Source organism: Triticum aestivum, chromosome 5B, assembly GCF_018294505.1.
Source record: "Triticum aestivum cultivar Chinese Spring chromosome 5B, IWGSC CS RefSeq v2.1, whole genome shotgun sequence".
In the NCBI taxonomy this organism is placed as follows: domain Eukaryota; kingdom Viridiplantae; phylum Streptophyta; class Magnoliopsida; order Poales; family Poaceae; genus Triticum; species Triticum aestivum.
In genome coordinates, this window is record NC_057807.1 from 493034242 (window position 1) to 493049831 (window position 15590).

A 15590-nucleotide genomic window follows, 5' to 3' on the forward strand; every position below is an offset into this window, starting at 1 on the left:
CTCGCCCCCTTCGTCCCCCGCGCCTCCCCGTGCCGCCGCCGCCGCCGCCCCCGTCCCCTTGGTTCGATCCGGTTTGGCATGGTTCGGTGTATGAATACTAAGGAAATCAGTAGACGATCTCGGGCGCTGCGCCGTCGTTGTAGTCGTGGATGCTCTGTGCGAGATGGCGGCACTGCTCAACCCATCTGCCCTTCCCTGATGCAGGTGCAGAAGAGGCCGTACAAGGAGTGCGCCGGGGAGAAGGCGCCCAACATCACCAGCGAGTGCGTCGGCCTGCGGGAGACCTACTTCAACTGCAAAAGGGGCCAGGCATGTCTTCAATCTCTCGCTGTGAATCAGCCACACCAGTTGCGATCCATGTTCCGTTGTGCAATAGCTATATACTGGTTCCCCCTTTGATGATTTTGCTTGCCATCGTTGTTGTTCTGTCGCGCTGTTAGATATTAATATTATGTGTGGATGTGAGTAGCTTGGTGAATCTATAGACGATGAGCTTCTCTGCGATTTATTGTGAATCCGGCGTCCAGCACTTGTTAGGTACTTGAGATGGTACTTGGTCCACTCCCTTGTGGTCGCAACTTTGTTAATTGATGTATTCTTATGAACTGGCTTCTGGTGGTACAGTTCATATAGCTGGCGGATGACCCCCAATTGAACACGTTTGGGGCCTGCCCCAATGCCTGTATTAATGCTCTTGCAACCAACGGCCAGGGGTGCGCTACTGCCATTACTTAGTTCATATGCTACAGATCGATACAACAATGCCGATGCGAATATCTGTGGTGTATAATAGGTTAAGTTTTATTTGTGTCTGTTCTGTATGTCCAAGATTTCAGAGTGAAGGTGAATTTTACACGTCGATAGGTATGCTTTGTTGATTTTACTTTAAATCAAGATATGAGATTCTTTAACCAGATATGCAGGGTCGAGCAAGCTAATAATACCTACAAAGTTATTTCATTAGAAGCTCCTTCCTTTGAACTGTAATGTACAAGCATTTAAATAATGGGCCCTTTTCATTGTTGATGCATTAGTTTAGTATCTATGCATCATACAGCTTATAAGAGACTATATTTTAGGCCGACAAACAGGTTGTTCACAAAAGATAGTAGGCAATGTTAGGAAATAATTGCAACTATAAGCAGCAATCAAAATGTTTTTTCCTTTTCACCTTGCTTGTACAGTCTGAAAAGTAGATCTTGGACTCGCGGTCAGAATTATAATCTCTCTGTAACTACTCTTTAAACCACATATCTTTTAAATATCGTTTAAATACCTGTTATCGTAGATTAAAGGACCAGATTTAGCTAGAAATGCCTGTAGCACCTGGTCCTTTCTTGTTTGATGTATACTTTTTGTAGTATCTATGCATCTTATACAAGTTATAAGAGACTAGTATTTCTTTGTCCTAGAACAAGCTGTGCACAAAAGACGGGTGAGAGGAAAAAATTACAATTCTATGGACAGTTAAAGGCAAAAAAAAACTTTTTTCCCTTTCACCTTGCTTATACAATAAGAAGAGCAGGGGCATGTTTGGTTGAATACCAGAACACACCACGCGGATGGTGCGGCTGCGCCGCAGGTGAGCCGAACGAAATCAAAGCCTGACTTTTGGCATGATGTGGCGTCCAAAATGAACTAGTGATGCCTAAGCAAGGCGCGGCACACCACAACTCTGGTTATAGCAAACACCAGCTAAGGTTAGGTGTCAGGGGGTGTGGCGAGCTGTGGCATGTTGTGGTAACGAACCAAACAGGCGCTAAGATCTGTGATTGGTGGTCAGAATTGGAATCTCTCTGTAACTACTCCTGTACGCTGCATATCTTGAAATATCCATCATTGTAGATTAAAGGAGCAGATTTAGCTACAAAAGGCTGTAGTATGATAACTTGAGTACATGAAGTCAATAGATGATACATGTATCATGTATTTGTTTTCCTTAATCCATAGTAGTTTGATGCTTTCTTTCAAATTCCATTTCTATGTAGTGCTTCAAATATTTCATCGTTGATTCATATCGAGCTTCTGTGTGAATTGTGGATAATAGCAACACCTCTCGTTAACAGCTCATTTCATTTCTTCATATACAGATATAAGCATATATTCAATTGCCCCACATTTATGGTAACCCATTGTCCTTTGGTGTATAAGTTATGAATGCGACATACAATCTACTTTAAGAACATCCATTACTATTGCATTAGATATGAATGCTTGTCGCTCTATCCCTCCTTTTTAGACGGCTATCAATTCCGTTGTTCGATATGCTTAAATTCCTTTGGTTGATTCTTGATTTGCTATAAATTTGATTGTTGTTCTGTTTAGGCCTTTTGTACTCCTTTTTGTTACTCAAGTTCGCAAGTGGAAAATTGCTAATTTTGTTACTCGCTGCAACAGGTTGACATGCGAGCCCGGATACGTGGGAACAAGGGGTATTGATGGTGTGCATGTGAACTCCCTTATCCAGCTGAAACTTGTTAGCCGAATTGTCACTACAAGACATCTTGCGTTCTATATATGCTTTTGATCTCCAATAGAATCATATGTATTTTTTTCCCTCGCGATAGCGTAGAAGAACCAACTCAGCACACGAGTAGATTCAGTCGATGAGAGGGTGCATCGTCTTGTGGAGAAAAGAAATGTTTGATCATAATGCAGTTTGTCTGCAATTTTCTGATATGGAACAGCAGAACTATCGCCAAGCATGTGAGTAGTTTTCACTGTGATGTGAGGTGTGTCTCTATGTTGCCGTCTGACCATTTTTGTTCTGGAACTACTCAGAAAGAAGAACTATTTAAAATCTTGGGCAGCTAAGCTGCTTCTTTTCTTAACTGGGAAGCAAGTTGGCTACTAGCTTGAGATGGAAATTTCACTTGTAGTGAGTGCCTCCCTTGTTAGAATAGGCCATGGTCGTCTTTACACGATGGAGCCACTCCATCGCTCTGTTGGAATGACCTTCTTTGGAAGCAGGTTGCATTTTCCTCGAGATGTATGACTCGCTGCATTGTACAGTATGCCCAGCCTACTGATGCCGACTGTAGCAGTGTCGTATTGCGTTATCGCGTGGCCTATGCTGGTCGTTGATTCGTAGGATTGAATCTGATAGGAATGTTTTTTTTTTTTGGCAGAATTCGTTTGTAAGTAAAAGGGACCAAAACGAATTTTACTTACAAACGAATTTGTTGCATGTATTTCTCTGTCCTTTATAGAAAGTTTTTTCTCAGGTTTTTTACAGCATTTGGTGCTCCTTTTTGTGGTCGAGGAAGCCCTTTCTTACCTGAAAGCCAGATCCGTGAGTCCTAAGATAGGGGGTTCCTTTTCCATTGGCCATCACATCGATGTGATCACCCTGGGAGTAGCACTAGTATCTCATTTTTCCTCTTCCCGATTGCCGTGATGGAAGCCTGTGCCCTGCCCGGGGAGAAGAGAAAAAAGGAGCTGGCTAGTGCTACTCGGGATCGAGGCTAATGAACCAGCTATGATTAGACCGGATCGGACGTCGATCCCGACGATGCTGATCGAGTCCTCTGACCTTTTGCGCCGATGCGGTGCGTGGCGTCCCAATGCCGCAAAGTGGATTCTGACGTTTCAGGCGCAAGTCACCGGCAGATCTCCCTTGTGTCCGTCACAAGGGATCGGATAGCCTAGGGATCTCTTAATCCCTCAGTGGATCCTAATATATTTTCACCGTAAACTAAAACATTGCATGTGCATTGCAATAGGATATAAATATTCTAGTACGTTAGCGTATGATTTACCTGTCAATAATAATGTGATTGTGTAAATAAATGTTCACCAAACTTTGATCGTGATAATAAATCTTATATTTTGTTTAGAAATTTGGTAAGTAAATTAAAGTGAAATTGCTTCAGAATGTAAGTAAATTAAAATGATTTATTATCACATAGATGGAAAGTTGGGCGAAGGGATGGTGGAAACAAAGGTGAAATGAAACCTTATGTTCTTTTTAAGTAGTAGAGAAATGTAGTAGTAACTACATTTATGAGTTGGTGCTAGTCAAATATTATTTCAGAGTTTATAACTATACATAGGATCCTTTGATTCAAGGCATTTTCAGGATTAGAATCCTTAAGAATTTTTTGATTTATACTATTGAATCTTGTGCTACTAGTAATTTTCCCTAAATATTCCTCAGTGCTACATTCCACAGGTATCCATTCCTCACTAAACTAAACGCGATGGTAGAATGGGCACCCATGCTTGATATCCCAAAATTTCAGAATTTTTGAAATTTCAGAGTATTTTTTTAATGCTATATTCATATAGGGGTGTGTGGGGCACCCGAGAGCTCACATGCATTTCCCATAATTCGCAGTCTTATGTTTCCGCATTATTAGATATATATATATATAATTTCTATGGGGGAGTTCACCGATTTTAATGCAATAGTTGTGAAAATTAACATGATAATTTTTACTATGATGAAATAAGTAAAAATGCGTTCATTTCGATAAACAGACACCGTATAATGTGTACGAGTACCATCTAATATTGAATTATTGGAGGTACTAACCGTGGTTATTCGGTGCGTATACTATGTAAAGACATTTTTGAATCGAATGCAGCATGACCGGTGGATAGCCGTGATCGGATTGAGTACTAGAGTATATACTGAATAAAACGGAGCTTAAACCCGAGGGGCGGCTAGCTGCTCAAGTAGAGAAGATACCCGATCGATGGAGCTAATTATGCTGCTACTCAGTACTGTACTCAGCAGCCACTGACTGCCCGGTGTTGTAGCTCCGTGCTTGCTGGTGCAGCTGCAGCGAGCGAGCAGTGCGGCTCGCTCGCCTGACAGCTCGGTTCGAACCAACGCGCCCACCTACCGACAAACCCGGTAGCCACTTAACTCTACTTAATCATGACAGGCCCTCACTGACTTAGTAGCTCACTCTGCCGTCACCCTTCCTTGACACTCGCACTACTACTTTGATGGTAAAGCTTGACTACTATGCATGCATGCTTGAGCCCTACGTCTAAGGCTCTCCCTAATGTTGACAACTTGATAAACGTGATGGTTGTGTTGTCACGTATGCTGACCATGTTCAGACGAAAATTCAGATAGGAACTGGCAAACGGGAGTGCACACCGGAAGGGAAGGACGCCGTGTGTTTTTTTCTAGAGGGGAAGGGCGCCGTAGTTGACCAGCAACTGCCTGGTGCCTTCGAGACTCTGAAATCTAGATGTTTCTTTCTTCATAATATGCCTGTCATGCGTGTGCAGCTGTGCATACACATTCTGCACATGTATACTTCACAGGCGAATTTTTGAAACCGGGGTTAAAAAGGACTCAGTCCATTTAATTAAGAAAATGAGAATTGTTTGGCTAATTACGAAAAACCAGGCAAAAATCGGAACAACGCGCCCACAGAGGCCACCGCTGGCCGACCTGGCTGCCCACAATACTCACAAACATCACCGAATAAAAGAAATACATCGAGTTTATCCGCAAATTGTCATCGTCATCACTTCTCGTCGAGCAAGCTACTCCGAATCCAGTGCATTCAGCCATCAATGATGTCTTGCCGCGACATGCACGGACATGGGCCCATCCTAAACAGTTGACGACACCCGCCGGTGGTAAGACAGCTCCATGTCTGAAGGCAAGCTATTACGAAGAAATATGCAAGGTTCGTGCCGTGAAGGATTGCCGAGCCAGACCACCCAATGTAAGTCATCATCTCAACTTTGGCCTTGTCGTCGCAGCTCCGGCTCCTCGACAAACAAACCCCAACGACGCCACGCACACGTTGAAGATCCAACTACCACAACCTTGTCGTGACCTCAACCTCATGCATCCCCATCGATATTGCCACGCGAGGCACCGACGACCACCACCTTGAACCATGAGTCCCTCTGCCGGGATACATCTTCAGAATGATGCCCCCCAAGAGGGAATGCGACGCCTAGCAAAGCTTATAGCATTACAATCGTCCGATCCAGCAGACACAGTTCTAGGGTTTACCCCTGTAAGTGCATCTAGTGCCACCCCTAGTTGGTTTTGGAGTATTGACGACAAAGTTGGTTGAGGGACTAATGCGTTTGTGAGAATTGCAGGATAACGCAGGTAGTGTCCCTCATTGATTCGGTTTACCTATCGGAGATGACCCCTAAAAATGTATGAAGACATTGAAGACAATGGTGGTATGAGAAGATATTCATATTGAAGACTACGACATGAGAAGAAATTGCGTGAAGACTATGGAGCGCGAAGACTGTGTGATTTCGTTGTTTCTTTTTCTTCTTTGTTGAGTCATAGGAACCACCGTACTGTTAAGTGGGTCCAAGTGAACTAAGTCAGAGTGACTGAAGTGATGCTCAACCCAAATCCTATGTCTTCGAGCGAAGACAATGAGAGCAAATCTTATCCAGAGCTGGATGAGTCAGCTTTGCTTGTAGCCCAAGTAAAGTTGCCGCGTGTGTTTGAAATCTGACCGTTGGAACACGTGTCAGTTCCTTAGTGACCCAGGGTCATTTCGGACAAATCAGGTCGGGTTGCCTTGTGGCTATAAATAGCCCACCCCCTACACCATAAATTGGTGGCTGCTCAGAGTTAGTTTACGGCTTTTGTCGTTTTGAGAGCAACCCACCTCGACGCCTTTGAGAGAGAAATCCTTGCGAGGACAAAGCCCAAACATCCAGAGCCAAAGAGTGTTAGGCATCATTGAAGTCTTTCTGTCTGTGTGACCTGAAGACTTATTACACTTGAGGACTGTGTATCCTCCAGCCGGTTAGGCGTCGCGTTCTGAGCATCCAAGAGTCATTGTGGATTGCCGGGTGAACGAAGTCTGTGAAGGTTTGGAAGTCTACCTTGAAGACTTACCAGAGTGATTGGGCGAGGACTAAGTGTCCTTAGCTCAAGGGGAATAAGGTGTGAAGACACGGTCTTCTGAGTTGAATCTCAGCCTCCCTAACCAGACGTACAGTTGTCACAGCAACTGGAACTGGTCCAACAAATCCTGTGTCTTCAACAAGTGACTGGTTCTATCTCTTCCCTCCTTTACTTTGAGTTTGTCTTCGTGAAGTCGTTGCTTATCTGTCTTATCTGATTGACTTCATTGCTTGACTACTATTGTTGATTGGCTTCATACTATCTTCCATCCTGATCCTACTACCTAGCTGCTATTAGTCTTCGTACGTTAACGCTATTGCATACTTGACTATGGCTTGCTTGTTGTAGTTTATTTTCCGCTGCATATCAATTAGGTCATTTCTATTGTTTGTCTTTGAAACTCCCACGTTTTGAAGACTTTGATAAAAATCGCCTATTCACCCCCCTCTAGTCGATAATTAGCACTTTCAATTGGTATCAGAGCAAGGTACTCCCTTGTTCTGTGTGATTCGGTTTAACCACCTGGAGTTTCAGCTATGTCGACTGCAGGATTGAGGAATGTATCTTGCCCCACCTTTGACGGTCATGAGTATCCTCGGTGGAAAGCCATGATGAAGAAGCGACTCATGGCTATGGACAACGAACTGTGGACCATCACCGAGATTGGTCTTACCGATCTATGCAAGATGGCGGAGGCTGATGACATTCGCAAGTACACTCTACTGAACCTCACAGCGAAGGATGTCATCTGCTCCTGCCTGTCCCGAAATCAGTTCAGGAACGTCATGCACCTCAATCACGCGAAGCTAATCTGGGACCTGCTTTCTTAGGTCTATGGAAGTCATCTTAATCGTCATGATCCTTGGCTTGATGACTACAAGGAGTCTCTTAAAGAGATGACCTTTCCACCTGAACCGTCTTCATCTTCACCATGCCTCATGGCAAGGGGTGCTAAGGTAACTGAATGCTATCTTTCTGAAACTAGTGATGATGAATCAGGTGATGAATTTGGCCCCAGCTATGTCAAACTTGCTTCCCTTGCCACTAAACAACAAAGAGCTTTGGAAAAGATTCAAAACATGCTTAGTAAGAGCGATGATATGTTGGGCGAAGAAATGGATCAGTCAAAAGCTTTGGCTGAGAGTCTTCAGAGACTTCATTCTAAGTTTGACGCCCTTCAAGATCAACATAATGCTCTCTTGTCTGATCATGAGAAACTTTCTTCTGAATGTCTTCAAAGAGAGCAAGATCTTGAAAAGATAAGGGTGGATTATGAAGATCTTCTGAGGAAGCACGATTCATTACTTGCTCAACAAATCAGCGTTGCTCAGGATGAATATGAACCACCATGTCTAAAATGCATTGGGCGTGATAACGCTGCCTCTGTTGCTGAATGTTCCACTGCTGCTACTGTTGCTCTGTCTTCAACTACTGATGTGGTAACTAACCCCTCTTCTGAGGATACCACTGCTATTGTTGATGAAAATGCTAGGTTGAAGACATTGCTTTGAACAGGGATGTATAAAAGTCTGAAAGGGCATCAGACACTTTGTGATGTCCTCAAAAAGCAGATTCTGAACCGAAACCCTAGGAAAGAGGGTGTTGGGTTCGAGAGGAAAATGAATGCGGATGGTTCCTACTGGAAGCCTGAGCAGTATCCCAAAACCACATGGGTTGCTGCAAAGGAACCTTCAGTGGATCCATCCACTTTATTTGGCTTTACCTGTGCTAATCCTATTATCATTGATGAATCCTTTGATGCAAACTATAAACTATTCAAAAATCAGAATGGTGAAGTGTTTGCCAGGTATATTGATACTAACTGTAGGAATGGACCGCCAATGAAGAAGATCTGGGTTCCCGAAAGCTGTCTTGAGAATCTTCCTGTGAATGTTGTCATGACACCACCAGGGAAGAAGACAAACCCCAGACCAAAGGCGTCACATGGTCCAACGGCTTCATACGGAAACAGGACTCACTTGAGTCACCCTAACGCCAATGTTTTGCAGGGAAATCATACTCAGACTCATGAATATGAGCATGTGTCTTCAAACCGCTATGTTCATAGAACTAAGAACTTTTCTGCTTATTCACATGAGTATCATTCATCTCCTGCAAGGCTATTTGAGGGCTTCAAAGCCGAAATTCTCAGATGCTGCACTTAGACTCATTGCTTCTAAGCCACCCCTGAAAATGCGAGTGGTGAAGAAGAATTAACTCTCTGAATGTGGTCTCCAGCCAGCAATCAAAGGTGTCCGATATTATTGCTGGGGACCTAAAACATAAAGGGACGCATGATAAAATGACTTACTATGTATTCCACATATGAATCTCTTATCTGTCATACTGTGTGTTCTAATCTTGATCTAAGCTGTGATAATCCTAGTGTGCGTCAAATGCTTATGCTTCACAACATACCTTGTGAAGCCTATCCTCCTAACTGCACTGTAGGGCATGTCACCAAAAGCTTCAGAATGGATTATTGACAGCGGATGCACTAATCATATGACTGGTGATCGAAGTCTTCTCATGGACTCAACCTTACGTCCATCCGACAAGAGTCAAATCACATTTGCTGACACTGGTAAAGGCAAGGTATTGGGTCTAGGTAGAGTTGCAATCTCAAAGGATCAACACATGGATAAAGTGATGCTTGTTGAATCCCTTGGATTCAACTTAATGTCTGTCTCAATGCTTTGTGACTTAAACATGATTGTGATATTTGGAAAATATCGTTGCCTTGTACTAATGGAATCTAACAAGTCTCTAGTCTTTGAAGGGTATAGGAAAGGTGATCTATACATGGTAGATTTCTCAGCAGGTCCACAGCTTGACGTATGTCTTCTTGCAAAAGCTTCAGAATGCTGGCTCTGGCATCGAGGCTAGGACATGCTGGCATGAGGAACTTACACTCACTCGTCAAGAAGAAGCATGTCATTGGCATCGAGGATGTCAAGTTCAAGAAGGATCATCTGTGTGGTGCCTGTGAAGCTGGAAAGATGACAAGGGCAAAGCACCCCTCGAAGACAATCATGACAACATCTCAACCCTTCGAGCTGCTACACATGGACTTATTTGTACCTACTCACTACTCCACCCTCACAACAACTGCCTGTCTCTATGGCTTCGTCATTGTTGATGACTACTCAAGATATACATGGGTTCATATAATTCTTTACAAGATTGAAGTGTAAGATGTCTTCAGGCGCTTCGCCAATCGAGCAATGAACAATTATGGCGTGAAGATCAAGCATATTAGAAGTGATAACGACACTGAATTCAAGAACACCGGCCTTAATCTTTATCTGGATACAATGGGAATCACTCATGAAATTTTTTTGCTCCTTACACACCTCAGCAAAATGGCATTGTTGAGCGCAAGAATAGAACCCTCATTGAGATGGCTCGAACAATGCTCGACGAGTACAAGACACCAAGAAAGTTCTGGTCTGAAGCTATTGATACTGCATGTCACATCATCAACCGTGTCTACATCCATAAGCTTTTGAACAAAACATCCTATGAGCTTCTTACTGGCAAGAAGCCGAATGTCAGTTACTTCAGAGTATTTGGAGCTAGATGCTGGATCAAGGATCCCCATCACAAGTCAAAATTTGCACCTAAGGCTCACGAAGGCTTCATGCTTGGCTATGGAAAGGACTCACACTCCTATAGAGTTTTCAACCTCTTTCACTACAAGATCGTCGAAACTGTGGATGTGAGATTTGATGAAACCAATGGTTCACAAAGAGAACTCCTGCCAAGTACACTAGATGAAGCACCTCCAAGCGAATCTATCAAGCTGATGGGAACTAGTGAAATCATGCCTTCTGAAGCACAGCCTGAAGAGGAACTTATCATCTCTGCACCAAATCAACCTGAAGACAATGCTCAGACCGAAGACAATCCTCCCAATGATGACAATGATCAGCAAGAGCAAAGTCTTCGTCCTGTTCATCCTCGTGTTGCAAATGAAGTACAAATCGAGAAGATAATTGACAGCATCAATGCACCTGGTCCGCTTACTCGCTCAAGAGCAACACAGTTAGCAAACTTCTGTGGGCACTTTTCATTTGTGTCAATATCAGAACCCAAGAAAGTTGCTGAAGCTTTTATGGAACCTGAATGGATTCAAGCCATGCAAGAAGAACTTCAACAGTTCAAGCTGAATAATGTTTGGGAACTTGTCAAGCGACCTGACCCTCGCAAGCATAACATTATTGGAACGAAATGGATATATCGAAACAAGCAAGATGAGCATGGTCAAGTCGTCAGAAATAAAGCACGTCTTGTGGCTCAAGGATATACTCAAGTTGAAGGAATTGACTTTGATGAAACATTTGCTCCTGTTGCTAGGCTTGAAGCTATTCGCATACTGCTAGCCTATGCTAATCATCACAACATCTTGCTATATCAAATGGATGTGAAGAGTGCATTTCTCAATGGCAAGATTGAAGAAGAAGTATATGTCGCTCAACCACCTGGCTTTGAAGATCCAAAACATCTTGATATGGTGTACAAGCTAAACAAAGCACTGTATGGCCTCAAACAAGCTCCTCACGCATGGTATGATACGATCAAAGACTTCCTGAAGAGCAAAGGCTTCAAACCAGGATCCCCCGATCCCACACTCTTCACGAAGACATATGATGGCGAACTGTTTGTGTGCCAAATATATGTGGATGACATTATCTTCGGCTGCACCAACCAAAAGTATAGTGATGAGTTTGGATACATGATGCAAGAGCAATATCAGATGTCCATGATGGGAGAACTGAAGTTCTTCCTTGGTCTTCAAATTCGTCAGCAAAGCAATGGCATCTTCATATCTCAAGAAAAATACCTCAAAGATTGTCTGAAGAAGTTTGGAATGGAAGACTGCAAAGGTTATACGACGCCAATGCCAGCCAAACACCACCTTGGTCCCGACGACAATGGTAAAGAGTTCGATCAAAAGGTATACCACTCCATGATTGGTTCTTTACTTTATCTATGTGCATCTAGGCCAGATATTATGCTTAGTGTTTGCATGTGTGCTCGATTCCAAGCGGCACCAAAGGAATCGCATCACTTAGCTGTGAAGCGAATTCTTCGATATTTGGCTTACACCCCAACACTCGGATTATGGTATCCCAAGGGCTCAAAATTTGATTTGGTTGGATTCTTGGATGCTGATTATGCTGGTGACAAGGTGGATCGCAAGTCTACATCAGGCACATGTCATTTTCTTGGTCGATCACTTGTCTGTTGGTCTTCAAAGAAGCAGAATTGTGTATCACTCTCAACTGCTGAATCTGAATACATTGCTGCTGGATCCTGTTGTGCTCAGCTTCTATGGATGAAGCAAACTCTCAAGGACTATGGCATCAACCTGAAACAAGTACCTCTCTTCTGCGACAACGAGAGTGCCATCAAGATAGCCAACAATCCAGTCCAACACTCGAAGACAAAGCACATTGAAATTCGTCATCACTTTCTCAGAGATCATGTCATGAAGAAAGATATCGATATCATTCACGTCAACACTGAAGAGCAACTTGCAGATATCTTCACAAAGCCCTTGGATGAGAAAAGGTTTTGCAAGTTACGGTGTGAGCTAAATATCTTGGAATCCTCTAATGTCCTGTGATCAGGCACACATCCTAACACTTATGCATGTTGATGACTTAGATGTGCAATACACAAAGTAATGTATATCTTCAATCAATGAAGATTTACACTCTGAGTGTGAATACATTAACATGGAATTTGACTTCGGAGCGCCACGATAATTGTGCGCCGTGTCTGGGTCTAATACTTCCTATACGGTGGGTAACGCCACCACCAAATTTCTCTGTTTGAAGTGTTTCACTCATGGCGTTACTTTTGCAAAGACTTCGCATTTGGTTTGTCTTCAGTTTCAATTTATCTTCATGATTTTCTGCGCTATGATGATTTGATTGCATATATATATATACTAGTGTTCTGTCCTCTACAGCATTCACTTATAGCTATGTCTTCAAGTTGAATCTTTTGAACTAAGTGAATGTGATCGGACCCTAACCTCTCTATGCTTTCTATCTCAAACTCGATCTGTCCAAATCATATGCATTCTATTGAAACTGTCGAATTTCTTCTCTGCGTCCTAGTCAGCAGAAGACACAGAGACAAACATCAAGTCCTATTTAAATGATTCATCTTTATTGTCGATATCCGGAGAAGCCGAAACAACCATCCGACAAACTTGGCGGGCGTGGGAACGTGGGACAACTCTGAGTATGTTGCATGCTTGCCACGTGTCCCACGGATGTGAACAGACAGGGGCACCTGCGTAATTGCGTAGTGCCGCACACCTACTTATAAATACGTGTCCCCTGCAGTCAAGAAAACCTTCTTCCACCTCTCCACCTCATCAAAACCCTAGCGCCACCGCTAGCTCTCGACGACGCCGGCGACGAAGCGCTTAGCTGCCGCGACTTCTCCGACGCCGTCCTCACGCCGGCCGCGGACATCATCCTCTCCGCCGTCACCGCAGGTGTCCTCCGTCGCCAAGTTAGGGCACGGTGGGCTGAACTGCTCGGTCTCCTATTCATCCCATCTAGCATTTCTTCGTGCGGTAATTATAACTCTATTTTTACCACCTTTTTGATCTTCATAGATTCATCCTATTTACCGAAAGTGGTTTCTACCTACTCAATGTTAGATCTATTCTGTCTGCATCTCATAATGCCTAGTCTATTCACTTAGATTTCCTATCTAGTTTGATTCCTCACTTGTACTTATTCACGGATTGGTACAAATCTGGAACCAACTCACCTCATATAAGTGAATGTCTTCGCATCATGAGGTCAATATCTTCAAACTGATTTATCTTCAAAATCTTCTGAGAATGCATATGACCTCTTTCCCTTCCCTCGCATCTCTAATGATGTCACAGGTACATGTCCGTGGGAGAATCCCTTGGTTCTCATAGTCTGCATTCGTTTGCAGAATACTTACAGCATCATATCAATTCTCCTGAAGCCAGTTCCTGTCTGACCAGCAAGCGAAAGCCCTTGAAACCTTTGAACATATTGAAACTGTTCAATTTGAAGTTCATGGCTGCAGAGAAATCAGTAAGGAAGGGTGGCAGACAGCGTCGTGGGGGAACTTCAAAGGATCTGCCTGATGATCTTGCAGAAATATATAAAACAGATCCTGAAGAAGATTACAATTAGCGCAAGACTCGAATCCAATGGATTCGACGCTATTGGGCTGAACAGTGGTACAAGTACAAGTTTGTGACCAAGGAATATGCAGAGAAGAATGCAATCAAGAGTCCTTGGGGCGATATTCTCTATCGAGGTCTTCAACCCAAGAACAGAGCTGAAGCTATTGCACAAGATTTCTATCCTTGCATGGTCCGTGGACCTCAGCCTGAGAATGCCGATCCCACATCATTACTCTGGTGTCGTGACGACAATCTCTTCAAGCGCAATTTTCAGTATGCTAAGGCTTCGGCAAAGGAAAACAAGAAGTCATGGGGATTAGACTTCAATCCTGGCCCCTCTGCTCCCCGTGATGATGGCACACGTGAAGCTGAAGAAAACAGAATTGGCCCCTTTGCAAACCTTGATGGCCTCATATCCTACATCTTGGTACAAGGTGCCAAAGTGGATCATTCTGACAATAAGGCTGATTTTGATGAAGCCCTAGCTCCTCCTCCAAGGCCGCAGAAGCCAAAGAAGATTAAGGCTTCATCATTAGCTGCACCTCCAAAAGCTTCTCGTGTGAAGCCACTGGCCACTGCACCTCCTGAAGCCAGTGTGCAGTCTGAAGATCAATCCCGCATCTCCAAGAAGACGGAGAAGAAAAAGCAACTTGTCAGGCATACTGATCAAGCCTTGACTCCTGCCGCCATTCTGCGTGAAGAACCCATTGATCTGTCAAGTGATGAAGATCTTGCTGATGATGCCCTTGAGCAACTGATAAAGAGCAAGGAAGAAGCAGAAATCTTTAACAACTTGCCTCTCTTTGATGTGGCAATCATCCATAACTCCATTTATGAGTGGTTCGACACCCCCAATCTAAGCTTTGAAGATTTGCAGCTTCCCATTGGCCTCAGCGTCTCTTTCAATGGCGCCATTGCTTCTGAGCTAGCTCTTGCTCAGCACATCGTTGAGCTGAAGAACAAAATTGATTATGAGAAGGCTCAATTCAAGAAGCATGTGGCGAAGCTCAGTGTTCAAGACGTCAGAAACTTCAAGGTCATGCTGCATGAGCTTAAAGAAGCTTTTCTGAAGAAGCGCCAAGAAGCTCAAGGCTCTCGTGAGCGAATGAAGAGTTTGGCTAATAAGTGTGTGCTTGCCTACAATGAGACTGAGAAGCGCAAGTCACTTGGCCGTCCTGGCATTGACCCCAGGATGGCTGCAAAGAAAAAGAAGAAGCTTCCTGCTGACCAACCTGCACCTTCAAGCAAAGAAGCCCCTCGCATTATCTTCCCAAGCAGCATGACTGGCTCGAAGCCAAAGGTCACCACAACCGCTTCAAAACAGAAGAAGACAAGGGCTGCAGAGGCTGAAGCCAGAAAACGGAAAACCACAGAAGCCTCTGAAGCTGCTCCCTCCAAGAAGAAGCGCAAGACCAAGAAGACTAGGGCTGCTCCCACAGAGCCCTTAGTTGTTGAACCCATTTCACTGGTTCGCCTGCGTCAGAACATCAAGAAAGAAGGATGATAGTTCATGAGCCTGCTTCCACAGAGGCTCCTGAATCTGAAGAG

General features: G+C 43.8%; 1 protein-coding gene across 1 annotated transcript; it reads left to right on the plus strand.

Annotated features, from left to right (window-relative positions):
• Positions 1-164: 164 nt before the first annotated feature.
• LOC123116581 (cytochrome c oxidase assembly factor 5) lies at positions 165-2726 on the plus strand. The gene is made up of 2 exons (XM_044537520.1): positions 165-309; positions 2398-2726. The coding sequence occupies exons 1-2, from the start codon at positions 199-201 to the stop codon at positions 2437-2439; spliced, it is 153 nt and encodes a 50-aa protein (XP_044393455.1). The 5' UTR covers positions 165-198; the 3' UTR covers positions 2440-2726.
• Positions 2727-15590: the final 12864 nt, after the last annotated feature.